General features: G+C 39.5%; 1 protein-coding gene and 1 long non-coding RNA gene across 2 annotated transcripts in view; one reads left to right on the forward strand and one right to left on the reverse strand.

The window, feature by feature from the left end:
* LOC131960908 (uncharacterized) overlaps nt 1-483 on the reverse strand; it is a 116,553-nt gene extending 116,070 nt beyond the window's left edge. Inside the window, exon 1 of the long non-coding RNA XR_009389788.1 lies at nt 450-483. This is a non-coding gene — a long non-coding RNA (uncharacterized LOC131960908). The remainder of the gene's footprint in view (nt 1-449) is intronic.
* A 7,848-nt stretch (nt 484-8,331) lies between these two features.
* rint1 (RAD50 interactor 1) overlaps nt 8,332-22,095 on the forward strand; it is a 33,604-nt gene continuing 19,840 nt past the window's right edge. The window contains exons 1-5 of the mRNA XM_059326033.1: nt 8,332-8,626; nt 11,088-11,213; nt 12,843-12,958; nt 13,920-14,093; nt 15,462-15,602. Coding sequence (XP_059182016.1) covers nt 8,426-8,626; nt 11,088-11,213; nt 12,843-12,958; nt 13,920-14,093; nt 15,462-15,602 — 758 coding nt within the window. The 5' untranslated portion in view covers nt 8,332-8,425. The remainder of the gene's footprint in view (nt 8,627-11,087; nt 11,214-12,842; nt 12,959-13,919; nt 14,094-15,461; nt 15,603-22,095) is intronic.

Raw genomic sequence — 22,095 nt, forward strand, 5'->3', positions numbered from 1 at the left:
CTTCAAAATAAAGTGTTATCATATCTTGCTTAAGTCACAAAGGCATGTTAAAAAAATTGGCCACGTCATTTATTTCTCTTAAGTTACATAATTTACACACAGTGTTATTACTATGCCAATAGCCATCTGTAGAACCTGATAATGTAATAAATTCCTGATAATGTAATAACCCCGATAATGTAATAAAAATCTGCACTTGAGTCCATTGAAAATGTAATAAAACCTGATAATGTAATAACTTCCCGATAATGTAATAAAGTGCATTTCCCAATAATGTAATACACTTTTTTACCAATAATGTAATAAAGTATAACACCAAGCACCTTTAGATTGGCGCTAGAGCTCTTGAGCTAGTGTTGCCTACACAGTATCACCCACTTGAACCCAAGTAATGGGTTACAATATTGGGGAATTATTAAATTATCAGGACTTGTGTAATAAAGGCTAACCTGATAATGTAATAACCTCCCATTAATGTTATACTTTATTACATTATTGGTAAAAAAGTGTATTACATTATTGGGAAATGCACTTTATTACATTATTGGGAAGTTATTACATTATCAGGTTTTATTACATTTTCAATGGACTCAAGTGCAGATTTTTATTACATTATCGGGGTTATTACATTATCGGGAATTTATTACATTATCAGGTTCTACACCATCCTTTGTTACATCCTTTATGAGTGAAATTATCAATAAATGTCATATGTTACACTTTTGGTGAAGTTTTTTGTGTTTACTGCAAAACTTGAAAAAATGACTTAGGCGATTATTTTAACAGGGTGATGATTTCCATTTTGGAAATGGCACGAGGCTTTGCTGGGTCCTTTTAGTTAGTGTGTTTTGAAAGTATAGGGGTTCCATGGTGTAATGGTTACCTCTCTCGGCTTTGAATCCAGTGATCCGAGTTCAAATCTCGGTGGAACCTTGCTTGGCTATCTCAGCCTGAAGCGTAAAAACTTAACCCACAGACTTAATTGCCATAGCCTGACCAGGTTTCGAATAGGAAATGAACCTGTATTTTTGGCCATGTCACATTATCCTTGACGTTTCACTCTCTTGTTTTTTTTTTCGTCTTCAGAGTCAAAACACTTCACCATCATGCCCAAAGCCCTCACCAACTCAGCAGGAATGTGGCTCAACCTCCATGGGTCTCCAATTACAGTTGTTTGCTTGTGGTGCTTTTCAAATTGAAAATAGTGAACAGTGCATGTTATTGTTGTATTGTATAGTGAATTCAGGTAATGTGGGACACTGAAATTTTGACTTTGTTATATTTTTCTAAATTTAAAAATATTTTATGTAATTTCAGTCACATGACACCCATGGTAGACCAATAGTAAAGGTTTTGATGACTATATTTACTTTAAGTAGGAAATAAACCAGCCTTAACCCTCATTGAAATACTTGCAAATTCCAAATTTCAACCCTAGAGAATATTAGAGGATATTACATACAGCCAGAATGTGTAAAATACATACGGATTTTTTTGTAAAAAAGTTACAAATTTGTGAGAAAAAAATCTCAAATTAACGGTTAAAAAAATTACAAATTTGTGAGAACAAAATCTCAAATTAATGGTGAAAAAGTTACAAAATTTATGAGAAAAAAATCTCAAATTAACGGTTAAAAAAATTACAAATTTGTGAGAAAAAAAATCTCAAATTAATGGTGAAAAAGTTATAAAATTTATGAGAAAAAAATCTCAAATGAACGGTAAAAAAGTTACAAATTTTATGAGAAAAAAATCTCAAATTATTAGTAAAAAAGTTACAAAATTTATGAGAAAAAAATCTCAAATTAATGGTAAAAAAGTTACAAAATGTATGAGGAAGAATCTCAAATTAATGGTAAAAAAAAGTTACAAATTTGGGAGAAAAAAATCTCAAATTAATGGTAAAAAAAGGTTTACAAGATTAAAGTGGCAAATCTACAAGAAAAAAATGCGCAGATTTATGAGATTTAAAGTGGTGAATCTGTGAGTTTGTTTTTTTTTCACTTTTTTCTCGTAAATCTGCTACTTTTTTCACTCAGATTTGCTACTTTAATCTAGTAACATAGCCTTTACTGATTAGCTGGAAGAAATCCATGTGGTTCTACGACCTCACAGAGAGATATGGGGACCCAGTTTTGATATCCGCTGAAGTTACCAAATATAGTTCTTCGCCCGATAAATGGTTAAGTGTCCCACATTACCAAGTGTCGCACATTACCCGAATCCACCCTATGCAATAAGAATCTTGTAATGTATTGGAGCGACAGGAGAGAGAGCATATCTGGCCTCTCCACAGACAGCTGTAAGGGACACCCAAGCTCATCACATCATCCTGACATCCTTCGTATTTCAAACATAGGACTAACATTGTGTCTGGATTTGTACTTCTTATCCCCTGTTAAATTAAACAAGACTCAGTCTGCAGTTTGTCAGTCTTGTTTACAGTCCCTTACTTTGTGATTTGTGTGTGGTGTCCTTTTTTGTTTGTTTGTTTGATGGGTGCATGCCTTGGTTGGTTATTTAGTTAATATTTATCTTTTTTCCACTGACGGGAGAGCTGTGCCTCAATTTCATTGTTCTAACATATTTTTTTATATACCATGCAATGACAAGGAAGACTTATTCTATTCTAATTACTCTTTGGCCTTTAACTGGAGGTTGTTATATTGTTATCTCAGGAATTGAGCTTTTTGTTGGTAATTGTGAGAATAAATTTTTTTATTAAACATACCATTGGGTATCTTGTATCTTGTGAATGTAAAAAGGAAGCTTAAAATAAGAGTATTTTCTGTATTAAAGAACTAAACAGCTACAGTAACACGCAGCCCTAGGTGCACATGCATGTTTCCCCTTGAAGAAAGTTTCAGTGATGACGAGAGTCTGGAGCTCCACGTGACTCTGCTGCACGTTCACACAAACACACACAGGAACAGTGTTGTTGGGCAGAAGGTCTCGTGTTGTCATATTCAGACTGACCTGCAGAGTGACTGTTACAGCCGAACATGCCCACAGGCCAGCAACCACACAGGCTTTGGCCTTTCACTCCATTTTTACAGCACAATAACTTTTCCTGTGACGACTGCCCGGCGACTGAAGCTGCCACATTGAAATATCGTTTTTTTTCTCGTTTTTTTTCTTTTTCCAAGAAACCAGACATCACGTTTGTACCCTTAGTAGTGTAACCAGCACGGTCATTCATACATACACGCATTGGGAAAGTTGAGCAAAGTACTGACTTCTTCTTTGACAAAATTAATTTTATTAATAAAGAAATGAAAGATTCATGTGATGAAGAATTAAGAATGAAGGAATTTAATGCTATAAAAAAACAAATCACTTTTGGGAATGGAGAAAATGTTATTCAAAGCAATAAAGGAATGTATTTATCAGCAAAAAAAAAAAGGTTTAGGGCACCAGGAAGGAGTTCTTAAACCCGAAAGTAAGTTAGCATTTTAGTGCTATGGGGTCTAACCTCTCAAACTCAATGAGGACTTTTAATGGGTTTTTGGTTAGATGTCTGAAATAAGGTCTATGGTTAACACCATAGACTGTATATAAATAATGGACGTAGTCACCGTGACGTCATCCATTGGTTTGTGGCCCGTTGGAAGCACCGAGTTCAATGTTACACTTGTCACCATCTTGCGTCGCCATCTTGTTTCTGATACGGGAAGCAGACCATATCTGGACTGTGGAGGAGCGAAAGGGATCTGATCACTGACTACAGCCTCTCTACACCTCAACCTGACTGAGAGAAGCTGCTGCTAATTCATGTTAGCACTAACTGGAGCATTAACTGGGATGTTAGTTTTGGCTAGCAAAAAACAAAAACTAAATGTATGTTTCTGACCTCAGAAAACTGAGCAGCGACTCCTTGGAGTGTCTGTTAGTCCAACCAAATACTGAACAAGACATTTTTAATGAACAAAATATTCAAATAAACTGTCATTAAGTGAAAATACAGTGAAAGGGTCAAAGTTATGAGACCAAACCGCTAAACTTCCTCTTTTGTATCTATATAACACTACATAATACTTTAATGACACGTTGCCGTGGATACGCATTGTTCTGCTTCTCTCTTGATGACGGCTCGCCTTGTTAGTGACCTGTCAATTAAAGGTAGTCACGCCCCAAATCATATGATTCTTTATCTTCTATTTTCTTCTATATGGGGCAATTTTTAGAACTATTAACATCAAATTGTCTTGAAGATTTTTTACTAGTGATTGAGACCATAGTGTTGTCCTGAATTTTTTTTTTTGAGGTAATAAATCAAGTGAGAACTTTTCAAATTTTGCACTGAAATGAATGGACACATTTTTTGCAGCAGCCAAACTTAGCACCCCCTGCTGGAAGAATGGTAGAATGCAGCTCAAGGCACTTCCTGGTTTGCCTTCGTGCTCAGACATGGAGATTGCCGCCTGGTTAACACAAGCTGAAGAGATGTTCATGTTTTGTTTTTGACATAAAATACATTAGCAAAAACCACCACTTGTGAATTTGGGAGTTTTTATGTCTCCTTAAAAAGGTGGTTGATAAAGTGGCCAAATGAGACTACAGTGGTTGTGGGGATGGCAACTCTCTCTAGTCCACCTCACAGCCTCTAGTCATGTTTTTCAGTGCTCTTGCAAACTCTTGTAGCTTATAAATTATGTAAATATACAATTCCTCTAGCTTGTCCAAAAAGCTGGTTAGCTTGTCAGAGACTGTCTAAAGGATAACTGCTGTGACGTTGAAATCATGCAACTGTGGTGAAGTTTGTTGTAGCATAATGTTGGCTTTTTACTTTCGTCGGTTGCATTAAAGCTTCATGCTTAATGAAAGTGGTGTTCATTTGTGAAGATTATCCTGCTGAAAAAAATGTGTAAGCATCACAAATGTATATTTGCCACAGAGCTTATTTTCTGCCATGATCCAAAATCCAATGCAAAAACCCCATAGGCTAATTCTCAATAGACCTCATGGCTAATGATTTAAGTTATAGTGGCGCTACATAGCTAACCTATTGTTCATTTTGTGATAAAAGCACCAAATTTGGTACGTATATAGCTTAATATATTGAGAAAAAGACTGGATATTGGGCCATCGCATATTCGCAATCTGATGAGGGGTCTGAGCCAGGGTCTGAATTTGTGATGGCCCAATATCCAGTTTTGTTCCCAATATAATTATCAACACATATGCCAAATTTGTTGCTTTTATCAAAAAATAAACGATTGTTATGATATTTTGAGCTATTTTTTTAATTGGCTTCAGGTCTGGAGATTGACCTTACTCCAGTCCTCTATGGCAATGATTCCCAACCTTTTTCTTGAGGGACCCACATTTTTACCATTGTAAACTTTGGCAACCCCCCGTTTATTAAACAAAAGGAGCAGTGTGACAAATTAACTGCGTACCTGTGAGGTGCGTACTTGTGTCTCTGTTGTTTAAGTTTATTGTTACTTTAGAGCAGGGGTCTAAAAAGACACAAAATTACTAAAAAAAGGACACAAAATTACAGAAAAAAAACTAAATTACTTAAAAAAAGACACAAAATGACAGAAAAAGGACACAAAAGTACTAAAAAAAGACACAAAATGACCAAAAAAACCTAAATTACTTAAAAAAGACACAAAATGACAGAAAAAAGACACAAAATTACTAAAAAAGACACAAAATGACTAAAAAGAGACACAAAATGACTAAAAAGGATACAAAATGACCAAAAAAAGACACAAAATAACTAAAAGGGACACAAAATGACCAAAAAAGACACAAAATGACCAAAAAAGACATAAAATAACTAAAAAGGACACAAAATTACAAAAAAGACACAAAATGACAGAAAAAACCTAAATTATTTAAAAAAAGACACAAAATGACAGAAAAAAGACATAAAATAACAAAAAAAATCACACAAAATGACAGAAAAAACCTAAATTACTTAAAAACCCCCCACAAAATTACTAAAAAAAATACAAAATTACCAAAAAAGACACAAAATAACTAAAAAGGACACAAAATGGCCCAAAAAGACACAAAATAACTAAAAAAGACACAAAATGACCAAAAAAGGACACAAAATGACAAAAAAAGACACAAAATAACTAAAAAAAGACACAAAATGACCAAAAAAAGACACAAAACAACTAAAAATGTAGGAAATGGTCTGCTACAATATATTTGTGTATGATTGTCAGTGCCAAGGGAAAGAGAGAAAGATGGAGAAGGAGAAAGGGAAAGGGAGAGCACGCAGGAAGAACCAGGTGAGAAAACAACAACAATAAATTGATATAAAGTGAACAGTGGCGAGCAAAACGGTAACAAGTCATATTCCTATACTAATTTATTGGAATTAGGTAGCCTATATTTTGCATTTTGTTGTCCAAGTAGCTGTTACTTTGTTCAGTGACAATAAAGTTCAATCTAATCAATTCTAATGACTGTTGATTGAGGGTGGGTGGTGGCAGCGGGGCTCAATGGGTGCTCAGCACCCCTAAAGCTCTGACCCTAGATTCGCCCCTGCACTCAGGTTTGATCTAGATTTAAATTGCTACCACCTCCTATTGAAAATGTTATAAATTATATTTTTTGCTCAAGGAAGTTTTGTTTCACTGCATATTTGCTGTTCCTCTGTTTTCTTTATTATTAGGGCCACGGGACAATCGCACTGAGCGCTCGGGGCTTCGAGTTGCAGGACAAATTACATATCAAAACGTGCCGTTTGATCGGGATCGGTACATTATTACTTTCCCTATTCAGTGACCATGATCACTTTGAAGAAATTCTGAGATTATAATGGGTGTGTATTGCATGGAATGTTCGTGTCACAGTGTGTGACATCATCGCCAGAGTGTAGAGGGAGAGAAAAAATTGTAAAAAAATAAATTTGAAAACTGCGCTCCAGGCCTCAAATTCCACTCTACAGAAATAATTTATACATAGAAACGTAGGAAAATTTGTCTTCTCACTCACAATCCTCTGGTAAAGCTGTCAGAGTTATAGTTTGGGCGAAGGGCGCACGGATGCGCCACCAACATGCACCAACAGCCTCATTGGCTCCCATATTAAAAACGCAGGAAGATTTCTGTAGAAAAGCATATTTAACAGTTTTTCAGATAGCTCTTACAAAGCTATTTCTTCATTTTTCTTCACAAAAAAACACATGTAGCTGTGCAGCAGGAAGAACTCAGGATGCTCAAAGTGAAGTCGGATCAATGATAGGTATTATGGTTTTGCCAAAAATGCTTTCTTTTTGAGGCCAGAAATTTCAGTCTGTCCACCACTGGCTGCTGTCACTGTGCTAGAAGATTCCACAGCTGTTAATTTCCGTTGATCGCTCTGCTCTGATTGGTCGACCCCAACGCCTTTGATCCTTTGATGTGATTACAGTTACAGATACATGCACGCACACACACACACACACACACACACACACACACACAGGTAACTTTATGTGATTTTAGTTACATACACACACACACACACACACACACACACACACATTCCTCCAGATACACATGTTTCACATACACACACACACACAAACAAACACACACACATTTTGAGGTTAAAGGGCATAGGTTGCTGTATAAATAAATACTTGAAAAGGAATGCTTGCTGTAGGTGTGCTCCTTGTATATAATAACATATCATAACATTACTAGTATTAATTGTTTGAAATCTCTGAAGACTCTCATCATAGTGTACACACACCGGCAATAGCCCCTGTGGCCCTTTCAGAATTTCCCCAGAGGAAATTTTCTAGTTATTATTATTATTATTATTATTATTATTATTATTAGTAGTAGTAGTAGTAGTAATAGTAGTAGTAGTAGTAGTATCATCATCATCATCATCATTATTATTATTACTATTATTATTATTATTATTATTATCATTACTATTATTAGTAGTAGTAGCAGTCATAGTATTATTATTATTATTATTATTATTATTATTATTATTTTATTACTATTATTATTATTATTATTATTATTATTATTATTAGTAGTAGTAGTAGTATGCTAGTATATATAAATCTCTTAATTAATTAACACATCTTAATTAATGTGATATGTTGATATGCAGTCTTGAAGCCCCTGTTTTGTATTTTATATTTTTCTGTTTAAATTTTTTTCTTGTTAGAGCCTGTGCAGTATTTTGTTTAACCAAACTTGGATTGAAATAAAGAAAACAATATTGAATGTAAATAAGGGATTTGGTGACGTGTTTTGTGTGACGTGTAGCCAGAGGCTCCAGTGTGAACGTCAGCACGGTGAGCTCGTTTTCTTCCTCAGCGTGCCCCGGCCCGCGGACACATACACCTCACCACTCAGAAGACAACGTCACCGCCTACGTGTTGCGGACAGATGATAACCGAGCGCCCCCTTCCGCCTGAACCATCCCAGACAGTTTGTTGACACGGCACTGTAGAAGAAACATGGCGGCGCCCACAGCAGTAAAGCTAACAAATGTAGTTTTCAGTCAAGACAGCGAGTCCTCTTCAGCGGGTTCAGGGACTCCTCAAGACTTTTTAGTGGATTTCCTGGAAAAGGAGGTCGGCAGCGACGTGAAGTCCCTGAAGAATGTTGGCGAGCTGCTGGAGAAACTGAGAGAGGAGAACAGAGAGCTGGAGGAACAGGTCAACTAACAGATTCATCATATATATAAATATAAATATAAATAAGGTCAACTAACAGCTTTATCACATAAATATAAATAAGGTCAACTAACAGCTTTATCACGTATATAAATATAAATATAAATTAGGTCAATTAACAGCTTCATCATATTTATCACATATTAATCTCAAAGCAAGAATATTTACAACCTTACTGGTCAACTGACACAAGACCTGTCCCCCTACACCAGGGGTAGGCAACCTGATGCTCCAGAGCCATATGTGGCTCTTCAGGCTATCTGCAGTGGCTGTGACCAAAACATTTATACGAAATAAAATCTTTATAAAAATATTTGTTTACAATTTAACTGTTATTAAACATTGGTGTAGACCCACAGCCATTTGCATTCTTCAATTGTAAAAATGTAAAGCTTATATGGCATTAAAACATTATTTATTTATTTGTATTTTTGGTCAACTTTAATGTGCATCATAGATTACAGCACGGCACCTTAACCTCTACATTTTCCCAACTTCAAGTCTAGTTTTCACTTTCCCTAGCTAGACTAGCTTTTGATTCCAAATCTGCTGAGGTATTTATCAAGTGTCAAGCCTTTCATTTGCACTTTGGCTCTCACTGCATTCTGACAAAATCACATTGATAAATGCTCATTATGACCTATTAGTAAAGCTGGTAGGATAGTTTCATCGTCATTTTAAGGCTGAAATAAGGTTTGTGGCTCTATTACAACATTTTTTACCTTTTTTCTGCCAACAATGGCTCCTTTGCCCATAAAGGTTGCCATAAATTCGGACTTTACAATAATAATAATAACAATAATGTTTTGATTGGCACTGTCAGAGAGTTATTAATTTGACTATGTCTTCATCATAGAGGTTGTAGCTTCCAGTAGTTTTGAACTGGATTGCACTATGTTACAGCTTTTCTCAGTGTCTTTGGTGCATTTCTTACATCACTATTTGCACAACAGTTAATGCATTCCTCAATACAAACTGCAAAACCTAGTTCAGGGGTCTGCAACCTTTACTAACAAAAGAGCCGTTGTTGTTCAAAAGGAGAGAAAACATGTTGGAATGGAGCCACAAACCTTATTTTGAGGCTTACAATGAAGATGAAACAGCCTACTTAGTCTAAATTAGCCTGCAAACATTACTAATAGGTCAAAATGAGAATTTGTTAATATTATTTTATCAGAATGAAGTCAGGACCCATGTGCAAATGTGGAATCAAAAGCTTGCCTAGTTAAGGAAAACTTAAAACTTCACTTGAAGTTGGCAAAATTTAGAGGTTAAGGTGCCGGGCTGTAGACTTTTGTAAGCTATAATACACAATGTAGTTGACTAAAATGTGAAAACCTTTTTTTAAATATAATATAATAATAATGTATAAAAGCTATACATTTTCAGAATTGAAGAATACAAATAGCTTTGGGCCTACACCAATGAAGCCACAGGGAGCCACTGTAGACAGCCTGAAGAGCATTTGGCTCCGTAGCCTCAGGTTGCCGACTCCTGACCTACTTGATAACCTGTAAAAGCGTGTCACTTGCTCAAAATGGATCATAGCTCATTCCTCAAAAGCAAGTATTCATGTCAATGAAAGTGTCAGTGTCATCAAGATGAAAAGTTCTGACACCATGTTTATGAACAAGATAGTCAAATGTCTCTGTCATGTTTTCATTACGACAGTTTACTCTGGAAATGTTTTCAATGCAGAAAAGTCAGATCTTGGTGACGCTACCTGAAAATACTCCAGACAGCACTTTATACTATTTACACAGCCATTTGAAAACTACAGTAAAGTTACACATTGCTGTATTTAGTGAGGTAACTGAGTACAACACACTGAATATGTATGTTTCACATTGATCTTTTCAATTCTAATTTGTTTACAGCATTGTGCAAAAGGAAAAACAGCCTTATTTACAACAAAAGTCCCTTTGGGTAGAGCTGTGACAGTCCAGTGTAGTCCAGTGAAATGATGACTATTAGTGTTGTATTGAATGACTATTCAGCATTCACAAGTGTAGTTAATTTTGACTGACATGACATAAGCAAATGATAATGGTATAAAACAGCAGAGAGTTGGATGAAAGCACTTGATGACTGTTGTATTTGTTGAAAGGAATGAGAAACTGCAGAAGAAACAAATGACTAAATGTCGTGGAGGTTGAACTAACTGTGTGCAAATGTTAATATTGATGTGAGAAATGCACCAAAGCGACTGAGAAAAACTGTTATAAGTGTTCCTAATATTTTGGCCACCCAATTAACATTCATGGTAATGCCGGAATATTAGAAACCCCTGTACACTCCAGTTCACCACCATAACACATTATTGTAGAAATAATAGCTGTTGTATTACATTGAGTTACATTGTACTGGTGTACCTAATGAAGTGGCCTGTCGGTGTCTGTGTATTTCCGTTCTCAGCTGTGACTCTTGGCTTTGTGTCTTACAGGTTCTGACTGTTTCCAGCTCTGTGCCTCCTAAAGTGTCTGCAGCTCTGTGTGCTGCTGAGGAGGCCACGTGTTCTGTGGAGGAGCTGCTGCAGAGAGAGCGCCTCATCTCCAACAGGCTGCACCAGGTACAGTAGCACCAACACATTACTGAACAATACACCTGAGTACAAATATCTGTAGCTTTATTCACAACTTTATTACTGAGTATTTATAGGCGTTTCCATAAAATGCTTTCCCCTCCTATTTGACGAAGAAAGCCAAACATTTCAAATGGTTAATAGTTAACGGTCAGTGTTTCATGTTTTCACACAAGCAGCTGTACAGCTGAGCTTCAATCTACAAAAAAAAATATAATCTGCATTCCAATGGGAGGTTTTGTAAAACAACTAGCTGGAATATAATGCATAGATGAGACAGCATGTTTGTCACCACCACCAATATATAAAAACAGAAGAATCAGAATCAGAAGCTTTTATTGTCATTGCACAAGTAACAAGTACTAGTATAACAAAACTTGCGATCAACCCGTCCAAAATGAATAGAACACACAAACAATATGACAGAGGTGAACAGGACAGGAAGACAGAGATGAAGAGAAAGAAATACAGCACAACGTGAGGAGAGGAAAGGGGGAAAAAAGGGAAGGAGAGTCTTGCTGCAGTGCTCATGGGAATTTTTCCAGAACAGCCTTGAGCCAGGGCTGTTTGGGGGAGGCCAGATAAGATTGGAATTTGGGCTGTAGGCGAAAGTGGCAGCAATTTTCTGCTACTCATCTTGTCGATAATGTCCGTGCTGGTCTCCGGATTGATCCAGTCGCTTTTTGGGGGGTGTCAGTCGCACCTCTCCCATGTGTCCGTTATATAGCCAGCTGCAAACGTCCCAGCAGGACAAGTGGCTTTGAGAATATGGTGTCAATTGCGTTGAGAGACCAGTTGATCAAATCCATGATTTTTTTGTTTTTTGAGAGCAGTGTAGAGAGTGTCTTTCTAAGTATAAGATAGAAGACAAGATGAGATGAGAGGAGCGAAGCAGGGAAAAACACAGGGAGGGAGAGAGGAAAGAAAAGTGCGACCGCCTCCTTACAGAGCCAGGGAAGAGCCAAATATGTATAGAAGAATAAGTATATCAAAACATAAGTTTCTTCATTTGAGCATTAGATGTCTTGTCTTTATACCATATTAAGCTGAATATAGGTCAGATGATAGAATTTTTAAATGAGGACATTTCTGGTCATAGTGAGGGTCTAAGAAACTGACTAAATATATGATGACATTTAATACCCAAGCCTTTATCCTTCAGCATAATCTGTTGTTTCATCTAATTTGAAATGGAAAGATCTTTGGGGATAATTTGATTATTTCAGTGATTTAGATAGATACACACTGCTGTGTGGCTAACATGCTGTCTGTTAAATTATTTTTTGTGATCTCTGGTCAATTGTAGCTAAATATGTCCTCTGTTAATCCCCTCATCTGGAAATTATTACATTTTAAATAATCATGATCAAACATCTGGTAACAAACAGTTGCAATACATCAGTTTCTGTGGGTACAAATATGTTCTTTAAACTTTATTGTTTGCAGTTGCATCTACAGATACATTTTAGAAGTGACTATACAATTTTTTGGTTTCAACAACTTGTAAGTGCTTAAATCTTACTTTTAAAAAGCTGCATGAATTTGAAGTCCCCATGAATGTGCCATTCTAAGAGTTGTGACCAATGGTTTGTCTACATTAATGATTCCATCTTCTAGCATCTACAGGGAGCCCAGCCATGGATGGATAATCTTGGCCAGACACTTAACCAAGTCGACACTATAGAGAGACACGTCAAATACCTACGATGCCTTCAACATATAGAGGAACTCAGGTACTGTAAACAAGGTTTAGGGGATGATGACACAGCTTATTTATCATAGATGGAAGGTAAATGGAGGTAAACATAGACAACATCACTGAAAGAATAAAGAAGATTGAAAGCAAAACACAAGATGAATAGTTGTGGAGTTCAGGTCTAGGGCTTTAAAATGATATAATGGGTTCCACATTAAGATTACCACAAGTTGTTAAATCTGCAAGTACTAAATGTTGAAGTCATGCTGTCCATCCTGGCTTTACTATACTGCCCTACAAAGTCTATCTGCAGTAACTACATTTTTGGTCAAAATTAAGTTATGACTAAAAATGAACTCCTTGATGTCTGTTTTATCTTGTGACAAAGTTTTAGATTTTAATTTTGCTTTATTTCAGAGAAATAATTATATAAAAACCACAAAATCCAACTCAAAACAAAGCAGTAATTGCACTTACCATGGTCTGCTTTAGATATATATACTAATTTAAACATAAAAATAATAGAAATTATATATAGATAGTTTATTTGAAAGGGAAATTATTATCTAGATAGTAATGAAGTAAAAAAGTGAGATAAAATGATATTAAGACTAAAATATAACATTTCTTTATAGTCTCAAATACACAAATCTTTGAATAGAGTGGTTAAACACTTTTAAATACATTTATAACAAAAATCTATTTGAAAATGTTTATTCACTGAAAACAAAATATAAAAGCTAAAAGAAGACGACAACATTGTTGTTACTGCACTCTGTTTGTCATTACTATTAGAGCCTTTTACAGCAATGCAGTAACTACTTTTTGGGGTCAAAGGTCAAATTAATCATCATGATTTTTTAGCATAAAAATGACATCATCAATACATGTAGAAATAAGTGTTGTATCACTTATCTACATGTAACCGATTTGGCTGGTCAGTTAAAACACGTTAAAAAACTAAAGCAGTTTTTCTCAGTTTGACCTTTTGTCTGCAGTGCTGCAGTCCAGCAGTGTCTGATGACCAGCAGTGTGTGGGAGGCCATAAGGGCAGTAGACAACATGGCTGCGCTGGACGCTGGACTAAACCAGTCTGCATGTTCTCACCTTCAGGACTTTCTCCGAGAAACACTTCACTTTTGGCACAAGATCATCAAAGACCGACTGGCAGGGTAAACCTCCACCCCCCACACCCACACAGTACACCTTTAGATAAGATAAGATACACTTTATTGTCGTTGGAAGGAAATTTGTCTTGGACTCCAATGCTGTCATATAAAGCTGCTTTACAGTAATAACAGTACAGGTACAGACAATATATAACACATATAACATATATATATATATATATATATATATATATATATATATATATATACAACATATACACAATATACAAGTAGCGATGCACACATACACACTCACACACCTGCCCAAACCCTCCCTCACCCACTGTACTATACCATGGGTCATGATCAATAGTACAGTTGCACAGTTTGTTTGGTCCTTAGGGGCATTTAGGATCTTAATTGAGGTGGTCACAAATTAATTCCTAAAACGGTTCAGCCTGCAAGTGGGGACTGTGAAGCGTCTACCTGATGGTAGAAGCTGCTATTCTGTGTGCAGAATGTGTGTCTGGTCAGTGAGATTTTCTCAGCTTGTCTGAGCACAGACACAGTAGATGGACTGCACGGGGAGCTTTTCAGACCTCCCCATCACCTTCATAGCGGCCAATTTTTGAATTCAGCTGGACAGAATACTCTCTAACACCGCCTGACAAAATAAGAACATAGCTCTCTGGTTGACACCAAACACCCTGAGTCTAGGCAGGAAGTACAGTCTTTGCTGGAGACAAACACACAGGTGATCAACATGAACCTGCCAACTGAAACAGTTATCGAGGTAGTCGCCAAGATACCTATAAGAGCTGACTTGGTTGATTGTTCCCCCATGGATGCACAGTGGAATGTGGTCCCCTATGGCTTTAGGGTCCAGCACCAGCTCCTCTGTCTAACTACTGGCACATCACTACTTGATGTAGTGATGTAAACACATCACTACTTTATGTAGTGATGTGCCAGTGAAGCCTCATGAACCGCTTTCTTTATTTTCTGAGCCCACGAGGTGGTGCTCTTTGTTCAACAAAGAGCTAAAAGCACACTCAGCTACCATTGTTTGAGCATTTTTCTTTGAAACCAAGGGCAACATCTGTGGGGCTCGTAAAATAAGTAAATGGTTCAGGAGGCTTGGTTTGTAAAGTGGTAAATGGACTGCACTTGCTTTAGTACTACAAATAGGCTCAATATCTTGCCCAAGGAGGATACTTCCATATGTAGGCTGCCATGGTCATGGATCGGAGCACCAACATTCTGATCAGTGGATGACCACTCTACCAATTGAGCCACAGCCGCCCACAGTGATTGGCACATCACTACCTTTATGTCAATTTGTGTCCAAGTGTGTCAGAATTCAGAAATGCCCTCTACCATCATCCAATGTTCAATATATGCGCTAAATCCTCCTCTTCATTTTTTTCATAGTGATTTTGAGAAAGTATTGACTCAGCTTCATTGGCCGATCATCTCCCCTCCTACCCAGTCTCTGACACCTACTGCCAACGGTCAGGAGATCAACAGCCAGCTGGAGCTGCTGGTCACACAGCTGCTCGCCCTGCAGACCTCGTATCCTTCTACACATCTCTGTTCTCTACACATCTACTGCTCATTACACTTATAACCTGCATTATATAAACCAACACACTTATAACCTGCATTATATAAACCAACACACTTATAACCTGTGTGCTGACCTCTGTTCAGTTATTCATCCAGTTGTTACCACCTAGTGGACAATTTTAGTAGTGTTAAGTTTCTTAAGTTTCATTTTCCTTAAGTTTCACTTTCAAGCCATGTGTTTTCAGTTGGATAAGAAGCAGAGCTAGAGTGTGCATGCAAACAGTATTCCCTCACGTTTTAGCCTTGGAGTTGATTTGTCTTTTTACTATTCTGTCCTCACAATTGCGTATCTGAGCAAATGCTAGACAGATAGCGAACAAACACTCCAATAAACCTTGTTCTTCAAAAGGTGTGGCTTTACTGAAGTTCCTTTTTGTAAAAAGACAACACACGGCGGGCTAAAACAACGGAATCCTGTCATCAGCACACTGTCTCCAGAGCTCTTCAAAGCAACCCAGAGTGAAAAGACAAGAGCTCAGCGGGGACAAGCACAGAAGGCTAATAAGCAGCAGTCATGAGCCTAAGGTCAGGAAAACAATATCAGCCCACAACGCTGCATCCGGAAGGGGCAAGCGGACAGCAGAAAGAAGCAAGTGAACTGCAGGAAGAGGAGCAAAAGGGCTCGCAAGCAGAAAAGGAAAAGTGGCATCAGAATAATGATACTGAATCACAGTCAACTGAATCAAAATCATCAAAGAGGTCGAGCAAAGTGTCCTCAACAACTTCTTCAGCTGTAAGAGCACATGCCAAAGCAGAAGCCGCCCGCGCTCAACTAGTATATGCAGAAAAGGAAGCCAACATCATAAAGCAGAAAGCGGACCTTGAAGCAAGTTTGCATATCATCCAAAGTCAGAGAGCGGTAGCTGCTGCTTCAGCTGAGGCTGCAGCTTATGAGCAAGATGGATCATCAGGAAGTGTGGAGCTTAGTCAACATGCATTAGAGCATCCCATGAGTCCACTACAGCGTACCAGTGAGTATGTCCAGCAGCACTCCAAAACGTATTTTGAAAAACCACCACTCATGGGTGACATGAAAGACCAGTACATAAAAGCAGAAGAGCAATATGGAATGTCTAATTATCAACCAACCGCTTACTACGACATCAGCAGTAACAGGAGGATGGAAGCTCGTAATAGAGACAGCCTCAAAAGGGAAGAGCAACCAAAGAAAATATTGGATGATCAGGTTTACTCACACTCAGCACCACAGCATGTCTTTACCCCCCTGCAGCAATCATTTGCTCCTTTGCCACCTACACCTGAGCCACAAGTTGTGCATGATCTCACAAAGTACCTCATACGCCGAGAAATGGTGAGTTCAGGCCTTCTCAAATTTGATGACCGACCTGAGAACTACAGGTCATGGAAGGTGTCTTTTCACAGTGCGACCAGAGATCTAAATCTGTCTGCAGGAGAAGAACTGGATTTGATGGTAAGATGGCTTGGAGTTGAGTCATCAGAACAAGCTAAAAGAATTCGTTCTGTGCATACCCTCAATCCCACAGCAGGCCTTGCACTGGTTTGGCAAAGACTAGAAGAATCTTATGGGTCACCTGAAGTCATTGAAAATGCTTTGCTCAAAAGGATTGAAGATTTTCCAAAGCTAACTAATAAAGACAATATTAAGCTGAGAGAGTTGGGTGACATTCTCCTAGAGTTGGAATGTGCTAAAGAAGGTGGATTTCTGCCTGGACTGTCGTACTTGGATACAGCCAGTGGGGTAAATCCAATAGTTGAGAAGCTTCCCTACACTTTACAGGAGAAGTGGGTGGCACAGGGTTCCAAATACTAAGAAGACAATGGAGTTGCATTTCCCCCTTTCTTCATCTTCTCCAAATTTGTACGCCAGCAGGCTAAGATGAGGAATGACCCCAGTTTTGCCTTCTCCACTACCAACAGCCATTCTTTCAGAACAGAGAAACCTCCCAGGTACAGCAACAAGACGTCTGTGACAGTGCACAAAACAGACGTTCCGCAAGACAGGTCAGCGAATCAAACCAGCAATGCTGAAGAGAAAATAGAGGATCCTGATAATCAATGCCCAATACATAAAAAGCCTCACCCTCTTAAGAAGTGCAGAAGCTTCAGAGGAAAACCAATTGAAGAGCGTAAGTCTTTCCTAAAAGAGAACCGCATCTGCTACAGATGTTGTGGTTCAACGCAGCATGTGGCAAGAGACTGCAAGGCAACAATCAAGTGCTCAGAGTGTAGTAGTGACTGACACATCACTGCCCTACACCCTGGTCCACCTCCTTGGACTAAAGAAATGGTCACAGCTGAGAGAGATGATGGCGGGGAGCAGAGCGAAAGCGCTTCTACTTCAGTCACTTCTAAGTGTACAGAGATTTGTGGTAATGCTGACAATCCAAGGTCGTGTTCCAAAATCAGCCTAGTGACTGTATATCCTGCTGGAAGAAAAGACAAAGCAAGAAAAATGTATGCAGTGCTCGATGAGCAAAGTAACAGATCACTCGCTAAGACAGAGTTCTTCGATTCCTTTGACATCGCTACACCCTCAGATCCCTATACTCTGAAAACCTGCGCAGGGACAACAAAAACTTCTGGCAGAAGAGTTAGTGATTTCATGATTGAATCCATGGACGGGAAACTACAGGTACCACTTCCCACATTAATTGAATGTGATATGATGCCTGACGATAGAACTGAAATTCCCTCCCCTGAGGTAGCACGCCAGCACCCCCACTTACATCGAGTTGCTGACAAGATTCCAGCTGTGGATCCTGATGCTCCCATACTCCTGCTCTTGGGAAGGGACCTCCTAAGGATACACAAGGTGCGTGAGCTAATTAATGGACCCCACAATGCTCCATATGCGCAACGACTGGACCTGGGATGGGTCATTGTGGGTGAAACCTGCCTGGGAATGGCTCATAGGCCAGTGAAAGTCAACGCCTTTAAGGCAAACGTGCTAAGCAATGGCCGCCCGTCTTTTTTCAGCCCATGTCCAAACAGTGTCCAGGTAAAGGAAGACTTAAGTGGCATGATGCAACGTCAAGGCTCGTCTTTTTCAGTCTGTATGGAAGATGTAGATCCCACTGAAAGTAGCAGCAGTCTAGGAAGCTCAGTGTTTCAACAAACGAGGGACGATGACAGACCAACCTTGTCAGTAGACGACCAGACATTTTTGAGGATCATGGATGAGGAGGTTTATCAAGATGAGGGGAACAGCTGGGTGGCACCTCTGCCATTTCGCTCTCCCAGATGCCGCCTTCCAAATAACAGAGAACAAGCAATGACACGTTTCTGTTCACTACAAAGAACACTGGAAAAGAAACCAACAATGAGAACCCAGTATGTTGAGTTTATGCAGAAAATGCTGGACAATGATCATGCTGAGCCTGCTCCACCACTCGAGTCTGGACAAGAATGCTGGTACCTACCGTCGTTCGGTGTTTATCATCCACAAAAGCCGGACCAGATAAGAATAGTGTTCGACTCAAGTGCTGCATGTGAAGGTGTATCTTTGAATGATGTGCTCCTTAGTGGGCCTGACTTGAATAATACACTTTTGGGGGTCCTCTTACGTTTCAGGAAGGAACCTGTTGCTTTCACGGCAGACGTACAACAGATGTTCTACTGTTTTGTTGTACGTGAAGACCACAGAAACTATCTTCGCTTCTTCTGGTACGAGGACAATGATGTCACTAAGAAGGTGATGGAGTACAGGATGAAGGTCCATGTGTTTGGCAACAGCCCTTCTCCTGCTGTTGCCATCTACTGTATGAGACAAGCTGCGAAGAAAGGTGAGAAAGAATACGGCTCTGATGCTAAACAGTTTGTGGTGAGACATTTTTACGTCGACGATGGTCTCGGTTCAGCTGCCACACATGAGGAAGCCATCAATGTGCTCACACAGACCAGGAAGATGCTGGCAGACTCTAACCTGAAACTGCTTAAAATAGCATCAAACAGTAGACAAGTTATGGAAGCCTTCCCAGCAGAGGACCGGGCTAAGGCTCTGAAAGACCTGGACCTTGGGGATCCTCTCCCCCTTCAACGCAGCTTAGGGTTAAGTTGGGATTTAAGAACAGACAGCTTTACTTTCCAAGTATCCCGTGAAGAGAAGCCTTTCACACGGAGAGGCATCTTGTCTACTGTCAACAGTTTGTATGACCCTCTGGGGTTTGTGGCGCCCATAACAATACAAGGCAAGGCAATCATCCGAGAACTCTCATCTGAACAAAACGAGTGGGATGCCCCACTCCCTTCTGAGAAAGAAGCAGAATGGAATCAGTGGAAGGAATCCTTGGAGGCTCTTGAACAACTGCACATACAGAGGTGTTACATTCCATTGTCACTGTCTTCTGCACAGAGAAAAGAGTTGTGCATATTTTCAGATGCTTCAACAACAGCAATAGGAGCTGTAGCATACATGAGAGCCATCGACAACGAAGAACAATGTCATATTGGATTTATAATGGGGAAATCCAAACTAGCCCCCCGGCCTGCTCACACTGTACCACGTCTGGAGTTATGTGCAGCTGTTTTGGCTGTTGAGCTGTATGAGCGAAGGGAGGAGATTGACACTGACATGAATGCTGTCAAGTTCTTCACGGACAGTAGGATTGTGTTTGGATATATCCACAACACCAGCAGAAGGTTCTACGTGTATGTGGCCAACCGGGTGACACGTATCCTGAAATCCACACACCCTAGTCAGTGGCACTACGTCCCCACAGCAAACAATCCTGCAGACCATGCCACCAGGCCAACACAAGCAGCCCTGTTACGGCATACCAATTGGTTGTCTGGCCCGGCCTTCCTATCACATGCAACACAAGAAGCACCACCTGATTCCAACATCTTTTCGCTCATTGACCCTGAAGATGACATGGAGAACCGGCCTGATGTTACAACTAACTAACAAGTCGCTTTCAGCGTTTTTCAAGTTGGTGGATTCTCTGCCAAACTATTGCACGTCTCATTCATGTTGCTGTCTCCTTCAAGAGGACTTCAAATGAAAACCACAGAGGATGGCAATGTTACAAGGACCCATGCAACACAGATGACCTCTCTCAAGCAAAGGCTGTAATCATTCGCTCTGTGCAAGGTGAAGTCTTCAAAGATGAATACAAATGTCTGAAAGACAGACAAGCACTTCCTAAGCAAAGCACACTCAAGAAGCTCAATCCTGTTATCGATGAGGATGGGTTGCTCCGGGTCGGAGGCCGTATGGCTCATGCAACCATTCCAAAAGAAGAAAAGCATCCCCTTGTCATCCCACATAATCACCACATTGCTACTCTGCTTGTGAGGTATTATCACGAACAGGTGGCACATCAGGGACGTCATATTACAGAGGGAGCTGTCCGAGCAGCAGGATTTTGGATCATTGGAGGCAAGCGTCTGATTTCTGCTATCATCCATAACTGTGTCATCTGTCGTAAACTTCGAGGTGCATTAGAAGCTCAGAAGATGGCAGATTTGCCAGCAGACAGACTAATAACAGAGCCACCGTTCACCAGTGTCGGTCTTGATGTCTTCGGTCCATGGTCTGTTGTGACACGGCGTACAAGAGGTGGGAGTGCAAACAACAAACGCTGGGCAGTGCTCTTTACGTGCATGTCTTGTAGAGCTGTGCACATAGAGCTAATGGAGTCCATGTCTGCGTCCAGCTTTGTCAATGCATTAAGGCGTTTTTTCTCCATACGAGGCCCAGCAAAGATCCTGCGCTCTGACAGAGGGACTAATTTTGTGGGTGCTTGCAAAGAATTGAACATGGATCCTGATGATGCTGCAATCAGATCGTACCTTCAAGAAAAAGGATGCACATGGATTTTCAATCCTCCGCATTCTTCTCATATGGGTGGTGTATGGGAAAGGATGATCGGCATTGCCAGACGCATTCTGGACGCTATGCTGCTGCAGGCAGGACCCACACATCTCACGCATGAAGTGTTGAGCACCCTTATGGCGGAAGTCATGGCCATCATCAATGCAAGACCCTTAGTGCCTGTGTCTACAGATCCCGATAACCCAGCTGTCCTCACGCCATCAATGATTCTGACTCAAAAGATGAGTAGCTTGTCAGCACCATCTGGCAACTTTGACTCAAACGAACTCCATCTGAAGCAATGGAAGCAAGTTCAGTGTCTTGCAGACACCTTTTGGAAGCGGTGGAGAGGAGAGTATTTGGCCACACTACAGAGCCGCAGGAAGTGGACAGAAGAGAGGCCAAACATCAAAGTCGGTGATGTCGTCTTGCTAAAGGACAGCCAGGCCCATAGAAATGAATGGCCTGTTGGACTGGTTATCAAGACGTTTCCTGGTCATGACAGCAAAGTCCGCAAAGTGGAAGTCAAAATTGTCAAGCAAGGGACTGTGAAAGTGTTTCTAAGGCCAGTTTCAGAAGTGGTGGTCTTACTTTCAGAAGGAAAGTAGAGAACTGACGGTTCTTTGGTTTGTTTTCTATTCCTAT

This window comes from Centropristis striata, chromosome 22 (genome assembly GCF_030273125.1).
Source record: "Centropristis striata isolate RG_2023a ecotype Rhode Island chromosome 22, C.striata_1.0, whole genome shotgun sequence".
NCBI classification, from domain to species: domain Eukaryota; kingdom Metazoa; phylum Chordata; class Actinopteri; order Perciformes; family Serranidae; genus Centropristis; species Centropristis striata.